The 21,787-nt window shown below is 41.9% G+C and overlaps 1 protein-coding gene across 1 annotated transcript in view; it reads right to left on the bottom strand.

Annotated features, from left to right (window-relative positions):
* The window catches only part of klhl13 (kelch-like family member 13), a 249,704-nt gene that overhangs the window by 9,884 nt on the left and 218,033 nt on the right, over positions 1-21,787 (bottom strand). Inside the window, exons 6-7 of the mRNA XM_078211279.1 lie at positions 20,079-20,874; positions 11,960-12,073 (exon numbers count right to left, since the gene is read on the bottom strand). Coding sequence (XP_078067405.1) covers positions 11,960-12,073; positions 20,079-20,874 — 910 coding nt within the window. The remainder of the gene's footprint in view (positions 1-11,959; positions 12,074-20,078; positions 20,875-21,787) is intronic.

Here is a 21,787-nt window from a genome sequence, read left to right as displayed (position 1 = left end):
TAGCCTCTGTGGTGAGAATTGGTGAACCCTGCCTGATCAGTCCATACATCTGAAATGCGTCAGGCCAATAATCTGCCAATTAAGGATTTGTGGTTGAATGTGCACTATTGCATGTCTACTCAGATGCACTCTGTGGATAAAAGAGCTTCATTAGCCTGGTCTTATAGGGTTACCCCTTATTACCAAGGAGTCAACCCTTGAAGTAGCAAGAGCCCTATGCGACACCTGCAAGTGGCTCAAAATACATGAGTTGCAAGACCTCTCTGGATTATCTATCACAAACATGCACAATATGTTTTCTGTGATCACAAATTAGCTGAACCTTCAGAAAGTGAAATCCATTTTTATTAATGCATCTCACAGGCTGCTACAAGGGAACTCTCAAGGCCACTTGTGTGCAGTCATTGACGCATGCAGAAAGCCTGAGATCACAGTGAATCCACAGCTCGGCTAGCCTCATCCATGTGGAACCACATGTAATGGTGAAAATCTGGATGGATCCTGCGCGATGATCCTGTCATGGCTTTGGCCTTTTCAGCTTCGTGGATGGTTATTTTATTCTGCAGTTCATCACTAATCCTGAACTTTGTTCTCTTGATTACAATCCTGGTTTTGTGATGTTGTCTTTTATCCTGACAAGGGTGTATGATAAATGAGTACAGAAGCTTTTGCCACCTGTTATACTGTGAAAATCAGGATTGTCTATCTTTTCTTTCTGATGGTATCCGTCCACCGGCATGCTCTGACGTTGGAACGAGGGAGACCTTGGTTTAATTGTTTGTGTCCCCCCTTCTTTCTATTGAGAAGTATGCTGAGTTGATTGTATGACATGAGGGTTGTGTGGTATTTACCTTGTTTGTTTTTTTAATGTGCTATAATCCTAGCATTTACACAGAGGGAATGCAATTTTTAGTACCCTTTAGTTTATTTTTTTATAGAGGAGTAGCACCACAGCAGGTTGGTGGGTAGGTGGTTCGGTACAGAGATTTTTGTTATGGCCTTATTTTAATTTGATCTGATTTATTATTATCACGTATTAACATACAGTGAAAAGTATTGTTTCTTGCGCGCTATACAGACAAAACATAGAGAAGGAAACAAGAGTGCAGAATGTAGTGTTAGTCATAGCTCGGGTGCAGAGAAAGATCTACTTAATGCAAGGTAAGTCCATTCAAAAGTCTGACAGCAGTAGGGAAGAAGCTGTTCTTGAGTCAGTTGGTAAGTGACCTCAGCCTTTGCCACAGAAGGTGGAGAAGAGAACGTCTGGGGTGCATGGGATCCTTAATTGTGCTGCTTTGCCGAGGCAGCGGGAAGTGTAGACAGAGTCAATGGATGGGATACAGGTTTGCGTAACGGATTGGGCTACATTCACAACCTTTTATAGTGCCTTGCGGTCTTGGGCAGAGCAGGAGCCATACCAAGGAGCCAAACAACCTGGGAGAATGCTTTCTATGGTGCATCTATAAAAGTCGGTGAGAGTCGTAGCTGACATGCCAAATTTCCATAGTCTTCTGAGAAAGTAGAGGTGTTGGTGGGCTTTCTTAACTATAGTGTCGGCATGGGGGGACCAGGACAGGTTGTTGGTGATCTGGACACCTAAAAACTTGAAGCTCTCGACCCTGTCTACTTCGTCTCCATTGATGTAGACAGGGGCATGTTCTCCTTTACACTTTTAAGTCCTCATTGTGGGTGAGGAGAATCCCCCATTAGAATTATTGGGGTCATGTTTTTCTTTTGTAATTTAATGTTCTATGATTTAGGAATCTTTGCTTGTTTCTTGAGAAAGTGCAGATACATCACATATCCTGGAAAAGACTAAGTTCTTTTTTTTGTTATTGGCACCTTGTGTGTTATTGGAGCGGGGGAATTATATTCTGGTGCATGCCTGGTGTAGTTAACTTATTAGCCTGGTTAGTTTAGTTTTCAATTTTGATATGGCCGTGCAGGTAGTGGCTACTTGATTACTTGGCTCATGGAATGTATGCTGGGCATAATATCCACTTGTTAGGGTTTCTCTGGTATGGGGAAATGGGTCGAATCACATTAATAACAGGGCCTAAATGGCGCCTCTGGGATACTTAGAGAAGGGGATAGTTTGTTTTGTTCAATGCATCAGAGTAATGTGAATATTCTTGGCTCATTGGGCCTTATTTTAGGGTGTTGTTGAGCAGGTTAGGGTAGTAGTGGCTGTGTTCATCTGGGTCAGTTAGTGGGTATGTTGGACAGAGGAGTAGGTTGCCCTGCCACAAGACGTCACCTCTGGGAGCTTCTAGACTGCTCTCCTTCTTGGAGACTTCATTCAGCTTTGACAAAGGGTCATCCTGGCTCAAAACATTGGCTCTATTCTCTCTCCACAGATGCTGTCAGCCCTGCTGAGTTTTTCCAGCATTTTCTGTTTTTGTTTCAGATTCCAGTATTCAAAGTATTTTGCCTTTATCTGAAGACTTCATTCCCCTGGAGATGTGGCATCTAGCTGGCTGCAGGGCCCAAGTTAGAGTATGCTTTGGTTCAGTGTTGTTGGACTTTCTATTCGGTTGGAGATCAAGCTGGTTGGAAGAGAAAGTCATTCCTTCAAGTGGTCTTATATGGAGACTTCCAGTCTGTCTGTCATCTAGACTTGGGCTCTCCTGCTGTTTCCTGCTCCTTGTGAGGATTATGCTGTTCTATTCCTGGTACTCTTCCTGAAAGTAGATGTTGACAGATTATGCTTGGCATCTATCGGATAATCCTGATGCTCCTCTCTCTTCAGAACTTCATTTCTCTGTCCGGGCAGGTGGAGTGTTGACATAAGCTCTGGTTTTTTTTTATAGTTACTCCTCGAGGGTTTCGCTCATCTTGTTGGGTGGATGAGGATCACATCTCTTCCCTGTTGATGGTTGTTTTGATGATTCTTCTCAGAGTCATAGAGGTTTACAGCATGGAAACAGGCCCTTCGGCCCAACTTGTCCATGCTGCCCTTTTTTTTTAAAGCCCCTAAACTAATCCCAATTGCCCGCATTTGGCCCATATCCCTCTATATCCATCGTACCCATGTAACTATCTAAATGCTTTTTAAAACATAAAATTGTACCTGCCTCTACTACTACCTCTGGCAGCTTGTTCCAGACAGTCACCACCCTCTGTGTGAAAAAATTGGCCCTCTGGACACTTTTGTATCTCTCCCCTCTCACCTTAAACCTATGCCCTCTAGTTTTAGACTCCCCTACCTTTGGGAAAAGATCTTGACTATCTACTGTGTCTATGCCCCTCATTATTTTATAAACCTCTATAAGGTCACCCCTCAGCCTCCTACGCTCCAGCGAAAAAAGTCCCAGTCTATTCAGCCTCTCCTTATAACTCAATCCATCAAGTCCGGGTAGCAACCTAGTAAATCTTTTCTGCACTCTTTCTAGTTTAATAATATCCTTTCTATAATAGGGTGACCAGAATTGCACACAGTATTCCAAGTGTGGCCTTACCAACGTCTTGTACAACTTCAACAAGACGTCCCAACTCCTGTATTTTCCTGGTCAGTAGGGTTTCCTTGGTGGAATATGGTTTAAATTATTTAGAACAAAGAACAAAGAAAATTACAGCACAGGAACAGGCCCTTCGGCCCTCCAAGCCTGCACCGACTATGCTGCCTGACTTAACTAAAACCCTCTACGCTTCCGGGGACCATATCCCTCTATTCCCATCTCATTCATGTACTTGTCAAGACGCCCCTTAAAAGTCACTGCCATATCCGATTCCACTACCTCCCCCGGCAACGAGTTCCAGGCACCCACCACTCTCTGTGTAAAAAATCTGCCTCGTACATCTCTTTTAAAGCTTGCCCCTCGCACCTTAAACCTATGTCCCCTAGTAATTGACTCTTCCATCCTGTGAAAAAGCTTCTGACTATCCACTTTGTCCATGCCTCTCATAATCTTGCAGACTTCCATCAGGTCTCCCCTCAACCTCCGTCGCTCCCCTCGTTCTCCGTGAGAACAAACCAAGTTTCTCCAACCTCTCCTTATAGCTAATGCCCTCCATACCAGGCAACATCCTGGTAAATCTTTTCTGTACCCTGTCCAAAGCCTTCACATCCTTCTGGAGGACTGGCGACCAGAATTGAACACTATATTCCAAGTGCGGCCTCACTAAAGTTCTATAAAGCGTCAACATGACTTGCCAATTTTTAAACTCAGTACCCCGGCCGATGAAGGCAAGCATGCCGTATGCCTTCTTGACTACCTCCTCCACCTGCATTGCCACTTTGTGACCTGTGTACCTGTACACCCAGATCCCTTTGCCTATCAATACTCCTAAGGGTTCTGCCATTTACTATATATTTCCTATCTGTATTAGACCTTGCAAAATGCATTACCTCACATTTGTCCGGATTAAACTCCATCTGCCATCTCTCCGCCCAAGTCTCCAACTAATCTATATCCTGCTGTATCCTCTGATGGTCCTCATCGCTATCCGCAAATCCACCAACCTTTGTGTCGTCTGCAAACTTACTAATCAATCCAGTTACATTTTCCTCCAAATCATTTATATATATTACAAACTGCAAAGGTCCCAGCACTGATCCCTGAGGAACACCACTTATCACAGCCCTCCATACAGAAACACACCCTTCCACTGCTACCCTCTGTCTTCTTTGACCGAGCCAGATTTGTATCCACCTTTCTAGCTCACCTCTGATCCCATGCGACTTCACCTTCTGCACCAGTCTGCCATGAGGGACCTTGTCAAAGGCCTTACTGAAGTCCATGTCGACAACATCCACTGCCCTACCCTCATCAATCATCTTCATCACTTCCTCGAAAAACTCGATCAAGTTCGTGAGACACGACCTCCCCTTCACAAAATCATGTTGCCTCTCACTAATACGTCCACTTATTTCCAAGTGGGAATAAATCCTGTCTCGAAGAATCCTCTCCAATAATTTCCCTCCCACTGATGTCAGGCTCACCGGCCTGTAATTACTTAGATTATTCTTGCTACCCTTCTTAAACAAAGGAACAACGTTGGCTATTCTCCAATCTTCTGGGGCCTCCCCTGTAGTCATGATGTGGAGATGCCGGCGTTGGACTGGGGTAAGCACTGTAAGAAGTCTCACAACACCAGGTTAAAGTCCAACAGGTTTATTTGGTAGCAAACGCCACTAGCTTTCGGAGCGCTGCTCCTTCGTCACCTGACGAAGGAGCAGCGCTCCGAAAGCTAGTGGCGTTTGCTACCAAATAAACCTGTTGGACTTTAACCTGGTGTTGTGAGACTTCTTACTGTGTGTACCTCCCCTGTAGCCAGTGAGGATACAAAGATTTCTCTCAAGGCCCCAGCAATTTCCTCTCTTGCCTCTCTCAGTATTCTGGGGTATATCCCATCAGGCCCTCGAGACTTGTCTACCTTAATGTTTCTCAAGAATCCCAATACCTCCTCCTTTTTGATCTCAACATGACTCAAACTATCTACACATCCTTTCCCAGACTCATCACCCAACAAGTCCTTCTCTTTGTTGAATACCGACGGAAAGTACTCATTTAATACCTCGCCCATTTCCTCTGGCTCCACACATAGATTCCCTCCCTTGCCTTGAGTGGGCCAACCCTCTCCCTGGGTACCCTCTTGCTCTTTATATATGTGTAAAAAGCCTTGGGATTTTCCTTAATCCTGCTGGCCAATGCTTTTTCATGACCCCTTTTAGCTCTTCTTACACCTTGCTTAAGCTTCTTTCTACTTTCCTTGTGTTCCACACTTGCTTCGTGTGTTCCCAGCCTCCTAGCTTTGACAAATGCTTCCTTTTTCTCTTTGACTAGGCTCACAATATCTCTCGTTATCCAAGGTTCCCAAAACTTGCCATACTTATCCTTCATCCTTACGGGAATGTGCCAGTCCTGAATCCCCATCAACTTACACTTGAACGTCTCCCACATGCCAGATGTTGATTTGCCCTCAAACATCTGCCCCCAATCTACATTCTTCAGTTCCTGCCTAATATTGTTGTAATTAGCCTTCCCCCAATTTAGCACCTTAACTTGAGGACTACACTTATCTTTATCCATCAGTACCTTAAAGCTTACTGAATTGTGGTCACTGTTCCCGAACTGCTCCCCTATTGAAACATCGACCACCTGGCCGGGCTCATTCCCCAATACCAGGTCCAGTATGGCCCATTCCCTAGTTGGACTATCTGCGTACTGTTTCAGGAAGCCCTCCTGGATGCTCCTTACAAACTCTGCCCCATCCATGCCCCTAGCACTAAGTGAGTCCTAGTCAATAAAGGGGAAATTAAAATCTCCCACCACAACAACCCTGTTACTTTTACACCTTGCCAAAATCTGCCTACACATCTGTTCCTCAATCTCCCACTGGCAGTTGGGTGGCCTATAGTAAACCCCCAACATTGTGACTATACCTTTCCTATTCCTGAGCTCTACCCATATTGCCTCGCTGTATGAGCCCTCCGAGGTGTCCTCCCGGAGTACAGCTGTGATATTCTCCTTAACCAGTAGTGCAACTCCCCCACCCCTTTTACATCTCCCTCTATCACGCCTGAAACATCTATATCTTGAAATGTTCAGCTGCCAATCCTGTCCTTCCCTTAACCAAGTCTCTGGAATGGCAATGACATCATAGTTTCTCGTACTAATCCAAGCTCTAAGTTCATCTGCCTTACCTGTTACACTTCTCGCATTGAAACAAATGCACTTCAGTCCACCAGACCCTCTCTGATTTGCAATCCCACCCTGCCTGCTGTTTCTCTGAGTCTTACTGGCCCTACTCTCTCATTCCCCTTCAGCTAATTCACCTTTGCTTTGGGTCCCACCCCCATGCCAAACTAGTTTAAATCCTCCCGTGTGACACTAGCAAACCTCCCAGCCAGAATATTTGTGCCCCTCCAGTTTAGATGCAACCCGTCCTTCTTGTCCAGGTCTCATCTGCCCCAAAAGAGACCCCAATGGTCCAGATAGCGGAAACCCTCCCTCCTACACCAGCTGTTTAGCTATGTGTTGAGCTGCACTATCTTCCTATTCCTAGCCTCACTAGCACGTAGCACAGGGAATAATCCTGAGATTACAACCCTAGAGGTCTTGCTTTTTAACTTTCTACCGAACTCCCTAAACTGCTGCTGCAGGACCTCATCACTCTTCCTGCCTATGTCGTTAGTACCAAAATGTACCACGACCTCTGGCTGTTCACCCTCTCCCTTCAGAATGCTTTCTGCCTGTTCAGAGATATCCTGGACCCTGGCACCAGTGAGGCAACATACCATCCTGGACCTCTGTTTTTGGTGAAAGGCAGCCAGAACGGTGCCTTTGATATGGTTGGAGTGGAGGGAGGTTCCTTGTGTTGCAAGCCTAGACATGGTATATGAATCCTTGGCTTACTGGTTCCATGCTGCCATGTCACATCTTGTACTGATGACAGTACCCTGGTGTTCTCCTTTTCCTGGATTCTCCTTTTATTGCTTGGAGGTCCTGGGGCACTGAGTTAGGCCCTGGTTGGTTGTATATTACTCCATAAGGGATCTGTATATTATGTAGAGCTGTCTCGGTCATCCTGTTATTCTTTATCCATATAAGAGATGTCGACTACAACGATTGCAACAATTGATCATTTGTATGAATATCCGCTGGTCTTTTCTGTATATTTATGTGGATTAATGATTACTCTGTACTGTACTAGATTTTGGAATTTGTTGTGTCATGTGGTAAATGTAAAATAGAAAACTTTCAATAAAAACACTTTTTTAAAATTCTGAAAGAATTAGAGCTTTCAAGACTGAGGTTAATGGATACCCTTAGCTCACAAAATCAAAGATTATGGGGATTATGGTAAATGGATTTAGGGCACCTATCAACTATGACCTAATTAAACAGCAGGACTGGCTTGAGGGGCTGGATAGCCTGTCCTTGTCCCTGTAAAAAGCAGAAATACCTAAATAGGTGGGAAAGATTAGGAAACAAAAAGAGAAGGAAACCTTCCTCCATAATAATATTGCAGTGTTAAATCTGTCCTCATGAATGACAAGTCTTAAATCAGCTTCAATCCACATTTGTTAGATAATCTCTAAAGACAGCTGAAAAACAGTCAAACGAGTTCCCAACATCAGGCCTTGCCCCAATTTGACCTCTATTTGAAAGAAGTGAGTCACGTATGGGACACCTGTTGACAAGGACAACATTTAGATAACCACATTTGCTGGAATACATCTGAAATCCAAGGTTATATGTCCAAGTGTTACAGAGTCTGGGATAAGAAAGTTAAATGTTCCATTCAAAACTGTAACCCTGAAAAAGTTACCAACTCCATCAGCACATGTCCGTGGCTTCTCATAGTGGAACGATTAGCTGCTCCCCAGGTACAGCTATTGACAAGGTTCCTCCAAACCAAGAACACTCAGAAGTAAATGAATCCACAAGGTAGAAGTAAGGTCAATTTTGTTAAATCCCGTGGAAACCGCAGCAAACAAGATGCTGCTGCGGCGCCTTGGCTTCAGAACAAATCAATGACATTTCATACGTGTTAACAGAGTTTAAAACTATGTTAGCCGAGGTTAAGAAAGGGAAAAGCTAATGCACAGCTGGCCTTGGGAGGACAAAACTCCGAATATGTAATGGCACAAAGTTTTAATCTAATCATTGTGCTTTTCAGATGGAATAGCATTACTCAATTAGAAAATCTAATATTATTTCAATAAATTGTTCACGATAATGGGGAATAACAATGTTATGTTATAAAACAAGATCCTTATTCCACATAACACACAGGGAATCCTTAAATCGTGAAGGTGCATTTACATTTTCATAGGTCTTCCTTAATAAAGTCAGATGGACCACCTTGCGGAAAGCAGGCTGCTAGAAGATGCAGCTGTGTTTAAATGACCTGTCTGTCTAGAAAAGGAAAGTGAGACCTTGCATTTCAATGGTACCTTTTGCAATCTCAGGGCATCCCAAAGCACTTTAGAGCCAAGGTTCCTTTGAAATGAATCCTCTTATAATGCAGGAACCACGGCTGTGAACGTGCACACAACTGGTTCCCACAAACAACAATTTAATAATGACTAAATAATTTGTTTATGATGGTGGTTGAGGATAAAGAGCACAGCGGTAGGACTTGGTTCCTGTTGAACCATGGTGAGTTCAATATAATGTCAATTGAATAGTCATTGATGTCCTGGCAAATATTTTGTCCCAAGATGGCTAAAACAGACTTTCCTTACTTAGAGTCATAGAGTTTACAGCATGGAAACAGGCCCTTCGGCCCAACTTGTCCATGCTGCCCTTTTTATTTAACAACTAAGCTCGTCTCAATTGCCCATATTTGGCCCATCTATCTCTATACCCATCTTACCCATGTAACTGTCAAAATGCTTTTTAAAAGACAAGATTGTACCCGCCTCTACTAGTGCCTCTGGCAGTTTGTTCCAGACACATACCACCCTGTGAGAGAAAAAATTGTCCCTCTGCACCCTTTTGTATTTCTCCCCTCTCGCCTTAAACCTATGCCCTCTAGTTTTAGACTCTTTTACCTTTGGGAAAAGATGTTGACTATCTAGCTGATCTATGCCCCTCATTATTTTATAGACCTCTATAAGATCACCCCTCAGCCTCCTACGCTCCAGAGAAAAAAATCCCAGTCTACCCAGCCTCTTATAACTCAAACCATCGAGTCCCGGTAACATCCTAGTAAATCTTCCCTGCACTCTTTCTAGTTGAATAATATCCTTTCTATAATAGGGTGACCAGAACTGTACACAGTATTTCAAGTATGGCCTTATCAATGTCTTGTACAACTTCAACAAGACGTCCCAATTCCGATCTTCAATGTTCTGACCAATGAAACCAAGCATGCCGAATGCCTTCTTCACCACTCTGTCCACCTTAGACTCCACATTCAAGGAGCTATGAACCTGTACCCCTAGATCTGTTTGTGCTATAACTCTCCCCAACGCCCTACCATTAATTGAGTAAGTCCTGACCTGGTTCTATCTACCAAAATGCATCACCTCGCATTTATCTAAATTAAACTCCATCTGCCAATCATGAGCCCACTGGCCCAATTGATCATGATCCAGTTGCAATTGGAGATAATCTTCTTCACTGTCCACTATGCCACCAATCTTGATGTCATGTGCAAACTTACTAACCGTGCCTCTTAAATTCTCGTCCAAATCATTAATATAAATGACAAACAACAGTGGACCCAGCACTGATCCCTGAGGCACACCCGCTGGTCACAGGCCTCCAGTTTGAAAAACAACTCTCTACAACCACCCTATGTCTTCTGTCATCAAGCCAATTTTGTATCCATTTAGCTACCTCACCTTGGATCCCGTGAGATTTAACCTTATGCAACAACCTACCATGCGGTACTTTGTCAAAGGCCTTGCTAAAGTCCATGTAGACAACATCAAAGGCACTGCACTCATCTATCTTCTTGGTTGCCCCTTCAAAAAACTCAATCAAATTTGTGAGACATGATTTTCCACTCACAAAGCCATGCTGATTGTCCTTAATCAGTCTTTGCCTCTCTTTAAATGCCTCTAAATCCTGTCTCAGAATGCCTTCCAACAACTTACCCACTATAGATGTTAGGCTCACCGACCTGCAGTTCCCAGGCTTTTCCTTGCAACCCTTTTTTAACAAAGGCACAACATTTGCCACCCTCCAATCTTCAGGCACCTCACCTGTGGCTCTCGATGACTCAAATACCTCTGCTCGGGGATGTGCAATTTCCTCCCTAGCCTCCCACAACGTCATGGGATACATTTAATCAAGTCTCGGGGATTTATCTACCTTGATGCGCTTTAAGACTTCCTGCATCTCATTCTTTGTAATATGTACATTCCTCAAGACATCACTATTTATTTCCCCAAGTTCCCTAACATCTATGCCTTTCTCAACAGTAACTACAGATGAGAAATATTCATTTAGGATCCCACCCATCTCTTGTGGATCCGCACATAGATGACCTTGTTGATCCTTAAGAGGCCCTACTCTCTCCCTTGTTACTCTTTTGCCCTTTATGTATTTGTAGAAGCTCTTTGGATTCTCCTTTGCCTTATCTGCCAAAGCAATCTTGGGTTCCATTTTTGCCCTCCCAATTTCTCTCAACTCTCCTCCCTCAATACTTTAATGGGATCCACTTGATTCCAGCTGCCTATGCATGTCATGTGCCTCCTTCTTCTTCTTGACCAGGGCCTCAATATCCCGAGTCATAAGAACATAAGAACTAGGAGCAGGAGTAGGCCATCTGGCCCCTCGAGCCTGCTCCGCCATTCAATAAGATCATAGCTGATCTTTTCTTAGACTCAGCTCCACTTATCCACCTGCTCACCATAACCCTTAATTCCTTTACTGTTCAAAAATGTATCTATCCTTGCCTTAAAAACATTCAACTGCTTCACTGGGCAGGGAATTCCACAGATTCAGAGTCATCCAGGGTTCCCTTGCCCTACACTCTAAAAGGAATGTGCTTACCCTGAACTCTGGTTAGCACTCTTTTGAAAGTCTCCCACTTACCAGCCATCTCTTTGCCTGCCAACAGATTCCCCCAATCAACTTTTGAAAGTTACTGTCTAATGCCACGAAAATTGGCCTTGCCCCAATTTAGAATTTTAACTTTTGGGCCAAACCTATCATTCTCCATAGCTATCTTAAAACTAAGAAAGGATATAATTGTATTCGCAGTTCGCTTGACTGATTCCTGGCACAATGGCAAGTGTTCTCAGCTCTGAGACCTTGTTACAGTTGGAAGGTATAAACGCACTTTAAAATCAAGGAACCAAAGGTCCATTTGCATCAGCACTCAAATACTGCACCATCCAAATAAGGTCCTAGTGCAAGAACCCAAAAATTAAGCTTGACTTCAACACTGACTCATTTATGGACACTCAATTCAAGATGATTGATTATGCTTTGTTTCAACAGCTTTCAGATTAAGTTAATGGAACAATGTTCAAGTGATAACCAGAGTTAGGAGTTACCTGAAATGTACATGAAACCACCGTAAACAGTTCCAGCATGTCCATAATGAGGTTCATTCATTTTAGCCACGTAATTCCACTCATTGGTTCTTGGATTGTAGCACTCAACAGTGGCTGTTGTAAAGAAATGAGAAATGATTACGAAATACATTGAATGCTGCAAAAAATGGCAAGAACCTTTTGTTGTAAAGCATCACTGAGCACTATTATGCCATTATTTGGACGATGGAGCTATTCTTAGTTCTAACAGCTAATGATTATACAGAAAACCTTACCATCAATACCAATATTACGAAGATATATGTGCCCATTACACTTCGCAAAAGAAAACTGTATTGCATCCATTGGGAATTGTCATTGGTTCCCACATGTATTTTCTCTAGGCCATGAGGGCATGTCACACTACAGTCATTCACATCAATTACAGCTGAGACTGTTCCACCTGGTGCACATTAACTCTTTTATTACACCTGGGCCTTCAAAATACAAAGTGAGATATGAATGTTCAAACACTCAGCATGCTCCTGCGAATTTCTAGTATTACGATAATTGCTGCCAAAACAGAAATTAAATGTATGATTTGTTCCATTAAATTTTTTTCTAAACTTACTGTTAGGTGAATATTCCTTGTCAACAAGTCGAAAAAATCTTACAAAAACAATAGTTCACTGCAAAGTATTCCAGCTAATATTTTACCTGTTCCGATTCAATACACAACATATTTTACCCTGAACTCCCAAAGTAACAAAGGACTCTGTGGGTTTGTTTAACGATGATGATAACTTGGGGAAGTGACAATGGAGGTTAAGAATTATGGCACTTCAATTAGCTTGTCGCATGGAATTATGAATCAGAAATTAATTTTGACAATGTCGGGTATGAATGGGCAATATGTTTGCACCACACTCCTTTACCCATTAGAGAAGGTATAATTAAACAAGCTGTGTGTACATAGTCGCCCTGAGATGGCCGACAGCAATTTGAATACTGAGGTGGTGTTATAAGATGGAATGGGGTGTGTGGTTTGGGGAGGGTGGTTCTGCAGTAGCATTAGCCAAAAACAAATTAAAACATTTATGATTCTAAAAGTGGTACTGATGAAATATTCTGGAATTCAATGCATTTTTATGAAAAATGTTCACACTACATTACTTCAGCACAGTTATGTGAATAATACACAAAACAGACAGACAGATGGCTGGTACTACACAAAAAAGGTACAAATAGAGACTTAATAACCTGTTGCATATGTATGAATACTGAGATTGTAAATTGTGTAATCCTTGTCTCTGCTACCTCTGCACTCGAGTAGCTGGCCTTTGAACATGGAATGATACAGACCACAGATCATTCAGCCCATTTGATGGGTATAGATAGAGTGAATGCAAGCAGGCTTTTTCCGCTGAGGCTAGGGGAGAAAAAAATCAGAGGGCATGGCTTAAGGGTGAATGGAGAAAAGTTTAAAGGGAATATTAGGGGGAGCTTCTTCACGCAGAGAGTGGTGGGAGTGTGGAATGAGCTGCCGGATAAATTGGTAAATGCTTTTAACATTTAAGAAAAACTTGGACGGGTTCATGGATGAGAGGGGTGTGGAGGGATATGGTCCAAGTGCAGGTCAGTGGGACGAGGCAAAAAATGGTTCGGCACAGACAAGAGGGGCCAAAAGGCCTGTTTCTGAGCTGTAATTTTCTATGGTTTCTATGGTTCTATTGTGCCTGTGCCAGCTCCAGTTAGCCCCATTTCCCTGTTTTCCGATAACCCTGCAATTTTTACCCCTTCAAGGGTTTATTCAAATTTATTCAATTCCATTTTGAAAGTTACTATGGAATCTGCTTCCACTGAGGTGTGGAATTGAGAGAGAAGGAAGGGAGATTGGAATAAGAAAGGAGGACAGTGTGGCGGGGCATCAGGCAATGCCAGGTTGGGGAGGCAGTGTGAGAAGGGGATGGTGCAAAGGGAAGGAAAATATAAGCAACCATTTTAAGTTAGTTGCTGCCTTTTAACAATTAACTGAGGCTTTTTCCACAAGTCTACAAGAACACTATTTTTGGAAGTCAAAAAATTGATTTTCAAATTATTTCCACTTTAGAGATTGAGGAAAGACAGATTTTTTGTTTTCAAATTTAGCAGGATTTCATGGAGAAAGCTCATTTTCAAAAAATTAATGCTCATAGTTTTCCACTAGGCCAGGTTACAGTGTGGGAAGTAGTGCACTGTAAGGGAGAATGATTTATGGTCTCCTACTGCACTTACAACAGCTTAATAATTAGTTCACTGAAAGTGATATCATGCTACCTGCTGCCTCAACAAATGTAGAAACGAAACTGCATATCCATTCAATTACTTGCTGACCCCTTACATTCTACAAGTTCAAGTTATTGTGCAATTATGCTGGTTGCATACATGCATGCGACTTATGTGCTGGAACAACTCTTGGCTGCAGTACTTTAAGCAATAGTGCAAATCAATGCCTGCAATGCTCATGACATTATGCCTCCTGACTCCCCCATTCACTTCTTCCAAGGTACTGAACTTCTCTTTATTAGGCTTGTATGAATTGAAAAAAAGTGAAAATAAAATTAAATGGGCTTTCAAAATAACTAATTCATTTTCATATTTGTGTATTGGAATCAGTATCACATCAAAAATTTATTTAAAAAGTCTACAGCTCCGAATGCTTCTCGTAAAGCATGCCAGCAGTTCTGAAAAATCCTATTTGAGCTGGGCAAATACGTTCCAAGTCTTGATCTTCCGCTTTTGAATTTAACAAGCTGATGAATAAAAATAATAGCATGCATTTGTAAATATTTCTGCTAACTGTTTGGCACTGCATTGCTATTCTTCCTCAGAAATGACTCCACTCTGATCTCTTATAATGTTCCTATAAACTGCAGACTATAATAAATCCTAACGGGACTGCTGTGAAGGTACCTGAAGGTTTATACTTAGAAAGTAACAAAATTTAATGTGCATCACAAACTCTGAATGCCAGCTTAATGATCTTGGTTTCTTGGAATCTATATTTCTTGTATTTTAACTACTTGGCAATTTACATGAAAACACTGATGATTGTATACCCCAGTCCCACTCACTATGGTAGGTTTGACTAATTGTTAATCAATAACTAAGTGTTCATGAAAGTCTTGTACAATCCAAGGGTGATTCCACCATCCCTAGCAGGAAGCCAACCTCAGTGGAGAATTTAAATTATAATATTACACTCTTGCCACACAGTATCAGTGCTCACATTGTCATTTCAGCTCTAAAGTACCAGTGTACTTCATTGAGAGTCACCCATTAAAGTCAATTAAACTTGTAAATTAAGTTGCTTTTACACAATTTAATAACAAGATGGCTTGTTTCCAAGATCTGCGTTATGGGAAAATAAATCCACTAAAAGCATCTACTACGTAAATGCTTAGTACCCTGTGTTACCCTTGGTACAATGATTTAAAGGTTTCCTTCAAATTAAGTGATGGAATTCTTATGAAATACTGGTCAGTCTTAAAGCAACATTGGAGCTATAAACGGTATTCAAGTAAAAATATTGAGAGACTAGTGATTTTTAAAAATCCTCTCGTGCTCAGGACAGGTGGGACAACTTCTCTCTTCCCCACTCCCTCTTTCCAATTGTATTTAATAGCAGTTTGGGGGAGTGACTCACCAATTACTAATGTATGTGCGAATGTGTATTCTGGAGTGGTGGAGGTGGGCTTGAAATCACCATTTAAGTGGGGAGAGCAAAGTGAATCAAAAGTATCACCTGTTTAAATGGATGCGTGTTGGGGAGTGGGGTGGGATGCCTCTGTTCTTCTGTACTAAACTGTGGTGCCCTGGTTCGTTTCCATGAGGCTACTGTACTACAATTAGGGTTGCCGACAGCTGCATCACTGCATGGTAATGCAACATTGCAGCTTTAGCCCAGGAAGTGCACTAAATCCTCTCCCACATACAAGCATTCTTGCAAAAGTAGTGTTTTGAAGTATCAATACAAGTACTTTCAGAGCATTGCCTGCAGGGAGCTTAGGAAATCATGTGTTTAAAACCATTAAAAGTAACGGGCTGGAATATTATAGTCTGTGCTCCTGCAATTTCCCCAATTAAGTGCTCCCTGCAATTACCGTTCCTCAATGGGACTGCCCAACCAGCCTTCATAGTTCAATTGCGGCTGTACTAATAGCATTTTAAAGATTATAATACATGCGTTATAATCAAATGCCTGCATCTAGTACCAGCACACAAATTCCATGCAGCAGGTAATACAAAAGGAGCAACTGGTACAGTAAATCAAATACTGTAATGGCACAAACAGAAAAAGTGAACTTTGATCAAATTAAGTGTCACGTGTGTTTAATTTAACATACAATCATATAACACCACAACTATTTTTTTGCATGCTGTGTGCAAAATCAAAGTTAGGGAAAAAACAAAAATGTTTGAGTGGGTTTTTACAATCTGCAATGAACATTCCAAAGATATGATCTTAACTTTAATATATTTTTTTAAAGAATGCATATAGATTGCTGTCATTAGAAATACTTCTGGGTGACACGGAAGCACAGTGGTTAGCACTGCTGTCTCACAGCGTCAGGGATCTGAGTTCAATTCCAGCCTTGGGTGACTAACTGTGTGGAGTCTGCATGTTCTCCTCGTGTCTGTGCAGACTTCCTCCGGGTGCTCTGGTTTCCTCCCACAATCCAAAGATGTGCAGGTTAGGTGGATTGGCAAGGCTAAATTGCCCCTTAGTGTCCTAAAATGTGTTGGTTAGGGTGATTAGCAGGGTAAATACGTGGGGTTACAGGAATAGGGCACGTTTGGGATGCTCTGTTGTAATCTGACAGGTAAGCTTATGGTATTTGCTACCAAATAAACCTGTTGGACTTTAACCTGGTGTTGTTAAAACTCTTACTGTGTAATCTGACAGGTACAGACTCAATGGGCCGAATGGCCTCCTTCTGCACTGTAGGGTTTCTATGAAAGGTTCCCTGATTTGAATTCAGCAAAGGAATTCTAGTGCATGCATCAGAATTAAAAAAAATCTAAAATATGCATTTCTCAGCAACTGTGCCCAAGCTAATGGAGGAGTCACTATTTTTAACCGAACTACAGTTATAATTAAATTCAATTGCAATAGTAAATATCAGCCAAAAAAAGGCAATAAAATTAACCGCGGATGCACTTGCTTGGCAAGTATTTATTTCAAACCAATATAGCATAAAACAGTTGTCAAGGTCCAAGGTGACTCCGAAGCTTAGCACTTCACATGAGTGCTCCAATTGTTGTGCAAATAAACCCAAGGGAGCACAGTAAATGATAAAGTTATTTTTGTTAAGGTTTATGATGGAACTTGTTTTCAACAATCTGATTCATTATTCTGCACTTGCCGGTGTAGAATAATTTCCTGTCTCCAAAACATGGGCAGCCGAGGTCAAAACAGCTGTCAAAGATGAGCTAGAATGATGTTTCTACACTAGCTGCAGCCAGAGTTAAGCGGTTCAGGCTGACCCATTGCACTGTCTTTTCTTTATACTTATCCCTACAAGGGACCTTGGGTGAGGGGATGACAACTTTAATAAAGTACATTCTCAATGTGCTTCTGGCTAACATTTCCAAGGAAAGTTAAAGGAAACCATTAAATGGAGTAGTTTGAAGCTTATGAAAGATCCCAGGCAGTGCTGAAGTGATGGCATTTCTTCCAGTCTCCCATCGATGTTACCAAAACCACAAAACAAAACTCTGACATCAGTCATGACTCTCAAATTCTGAGCTAATAATAAAAAAAGAAAGCATCAAAGTCTCTTAAGTACACTCCAGGGGGTAACTATTCAAACAAAGGTGGATGCAGAATTAACAACTAAAAATTATCTGACTGACTGAAAGTTAAAACCAGAGTATGATGAATGACAATGGTGGTAGAATGCAACCAAGGAGGTTCTCTTTCTCAGAATGTCGAAAACCTTCTTTATAGGGCAACAGAGCAAGGGCAGCACGGTGGCACAGTGGTTCGCATTACTGTCTCAAAGTGACCCAGATTCAATTCTGGCCTTGGGTCACTGTGTGAAGTTTGTACATTCTCCCCATGTGTTTCCTCCGGGTGCTCCGGTTTCCTCTCAGTCCAAAGATGTGCAGGTTAGGTGGATTGGTCATCGTAAATTGCCTCTTAGTGTCCCAAGATGTGTAGGTTAGATGGAATAGCCATGGTAAAATGTGTGGGGTTACGGGGATAGGGTGAGGAAGAGGGCCTGTGTAAGTTACTCATCAGAAAGTCAGTGCAGACTTGATGGGCTGAATGACTTCCTTCTGCACTGTAGGGATTCTATGAAATCCTCAATGACACTCAAATTATCACTGTGCCAAAGTATCATTGCTCTTTTATCTTGCAACATGGTGGAAAATGGAACCATAGCATGATCACAACACAGGAAGAGGCCACTTGGCCTATTGAGTCTGTGCTGGCATCATGCAGGAGCAAATATAGTTAGTTTCACATGCCCACTCTTTCCCTGTAGCCCTGCAATCCCTTCAGGTGCTTATCCAATTCCTTTTTGAAATCTACACTTGAATCTGCTTTCATGGCACTTTCAGGAATTGCTTTCCAGACCCCAACTACTGATCGCTTAAAGCTCTTCCTCAAGTGGCCTTTAGTTCTTTTGACAATCACCTTAAATCAATGTCTACTGGTTCTTGATCCTACTGGCAATGGGGACAATTTTTCTATGTGTAGGCCCTCATGATTTTGAACACTAACATCAAATCTCCTCTAAATGTTCTTTTCTCTCAGGAGATTGAACCCAATCCCTCATCCCTAAAACCATGCTCATAAATCTTTTTTGTGCCCTATCTAAAGCCTTCACATCCTTTCTAAGATGCTGCGGCCAGAACTGAACACAATACTCCAGTTGAAGCTGAACCAGTGTTTCATAAAGTCTCACCATAACTTCCTTGCTTCTGTGCTTGATTTTATAAAGCCCAGGATCCCATATGTTCCAATCACTTACTCAAATTGCCCTGCCACCTTCAAGAATTTGTGTACACACACTTCCAGGTCCCTCTGCTCCTGCACACCCCTTATTTTGTATTGCTTAACCTCATTCTTCCTACAAAAATATATCACTTCATATTTCTCTGCATTAAATTTCATCTGCTAAGTGTTGTCCACTTCTATGTTCTCTTGAAATCTGTCAGTATCTTGCTCGCTTTTCACAATACTCCTAAGTGTGGTGTATCTGCAAATTTTGAACTGGTGTCCACTGCAGAATAGGAAAAGCAGGGGCCCTGGGAGCCCCATTGTATATTTTCCTCCAATCCAAAAAACTGTTCACCACTACCCTCTGTTTCCCATCACTTAACCAAATTCATATGAATGCTGCCACTGTCCCTTTTATTCCATAGATTTCAACTTTGCTGGCATGATGATCATGTGACAGATTATCAAATATATTTTGGAAGTCCGTAAACACTCAAATCAACCGCATTATCCTCATCAACCCTCTCCTTTACTCCATCAGTAAACGATTTGCCTTTAACAAATCCATGCTGATTTTCTTTAATTAATCCACATTTGTCTAAGTGAATGTTAATATTGTCCTGGATTGTCATTTCCCAAAGCTTTCCAACCCCAAGGATTAAACTGACTGGCCTGTAGTTGCTGAATTTATCCTTTTTTTAAAAACAAGAATCTAAATATACAATTCCCCAGTCCTCTGCCAACACCCATGTCTATGGGGGATTGGAAGATCATGGCCAGAGTCTCCGCAATATCCACCTGTACCTCTCAAAGCCTCATTGGATGTATCCCATCTGGTTTTGGTGCTTCATTAACTTCAAGTACAGTCAACCTTTCTTAACACCTCCTCTTTATCAGTTTTTAGCCCATCCAGTATCTCACCTACCTCCTCATTTGAATGACTTTGGCAGCATTTTCTTCCTTAGTAAAGATAGATGCAGAGATGCTTAGGTCCCCTTTTAAATCCCTAATCCTGTCCTACCTCTGCTTTCACGACACTAATATCATAAAATACTTATTGATAAGAAGGCCCTTTGGCCTATCTTTTTTAAGTTCATCTGGAAAGACCCTTGGGTGCAAACATCTTGATTAGGATTACCAAAAAAAACCTACCTAATTCTCCAGCTGCATTTCTACCACCAACTGCATAAAGATGGCCTTTCAGGGCACTTAAGTGGAAGAAAGTACGTTTTTCATTCAAAGATGCTACTTGCATCCATTTGTTGTACCGAGGGTCGTATCTGAACACGGTGTCAACAGCAGTCTTTCCTTTCGTATCATAATTGCTCTGCCCACCTACAACATAAAGGAAGTTTCCAATCACTGCAATGCCGTGCTGGTACCTCGGTGCATCCATTGGAGCAAGCGATTTCCACTCGTGGGCCTTTTCGTCATATAACCTTAGCTCTTTGCTCACAACTAGCTGCTGCCTTAGCACTCCGCCTAAGGTTACTAAGTGAGTGTTATCTGAACGGATACAGGTTCTTTCAGACTGCATGACAGGCTGCATGTAGGGCATCATCTGATAGTTACTGGCTTCCAGTAATAGATTGACACAAACGTTGTCCGTTCTCATGAAGTCCACCGTTTGAACATGATTAATTAATTCCTGTGGTGACATCAGCGGAAACCTAATGTTCTTCATTATCTTTGAGGCAAAATCCATCCGTGTGTCCTCATATCTCAACCAACGACAGGCGGACTTGAAAAGTTCAAGTTCCGTGCAGTTTTTGAGGCTGTTACTCGAAAGCACAAAGGCAAGTCGCTCAAATGGGAGTTTCACAAATTCACCAGTACTTAGCAGTGCAGGAAAATTCTTCAGAATGAAGTTATTTACGTATTTATCTACTTCTGTCAAGTTGTAGGTATTAGCAATTCGTCCAACTTCAACACAGTTCTCAAGGGAAACCTAAAAAATATCAGAAAAAGGAGGTTAAATGTTAAGCCGCTGACTTAAAGGCTATTTCTTCAATGCTCATCAGGGTGTTGGTGCTCAGGAATGAAAAGCATTTCTAATTCAGCCATTCACTGTGATTCCCAAGGTGGATATAGCAAAGTAAAGCTCTTTATTCAATCAAGATAGGGAGCAAGGGAGCACATCACCTGGAAGTTCTCCTCGAAGCCACACACCATCTGGCTTTCCTTTCCTTCCCTTCACTGTCATTGGGTCAAAACCCTGGAATTCCTTCTCTAACAACATTGTGGGTTTACCTACACCATATGAATTGCAGCAGTTCAAGAAGGCAGCTCAACATCGACTTCTCAAGGGCAACTAGGGATGGGCAATAAATGCTGGCATAGCTAAGCCCACATCCCATGAATGAATGTTTTAAAAATTCCCATATCAAATGTGCCTAATCCTGAGTGAGTGAAATCCATAATTTGTAGTAAATTAGGGACAGTTTTGTGCTATAATTCCATAGAATAAATGGAATGAGACTGCCAAACTTATTTCATATTAGGAGCCTTTCCACTGAGCAAGCACGGAAAATTTGGATACCAACATGCTAGAGTAGATATGAACCCAGATTTTGGAAGGCAAAATGCTAGTGTCGAACTTACTATGGAACACACAAAGTTTGAAACTATCTATTACATGGCACACTATTTGTGTTAGGAGGTCTATATCACATCCAGTTCTAAAGGATTATGAATATAAATAAAATTGCAGGTATTGTCAATGAATATGTACTTTCCATCAAAGCAAAAAGTATCTAATAAATGTAAAAATGACTAGCAACTCAATTTATTTAAAAAATGTAAAGCCCATTCGGATTCTATACAAGTCATGCATCTACTTTGCCAAAAAAACTGTGTCAAAG

The sequence above is a fragment of the Mustelus asterias genome, chromosome 4 (assembly GCF_964213995.1).
Source record: "Mustelus asterias chromosome 4, sMusAst1.hap1.1, whole genome shotgun sequence".
Taxonomy (NCBI): Eukaryota; Metazoa; Chordata; class Chondrichthyes; order Carcharhiniformes; family Triakidae; genus Mustelus; species Mustelus asterias.
Note: the sequence above shows the minus strand (reverse complement) of the source record. Positions and strands in the feature narration are given on the sequence as shown.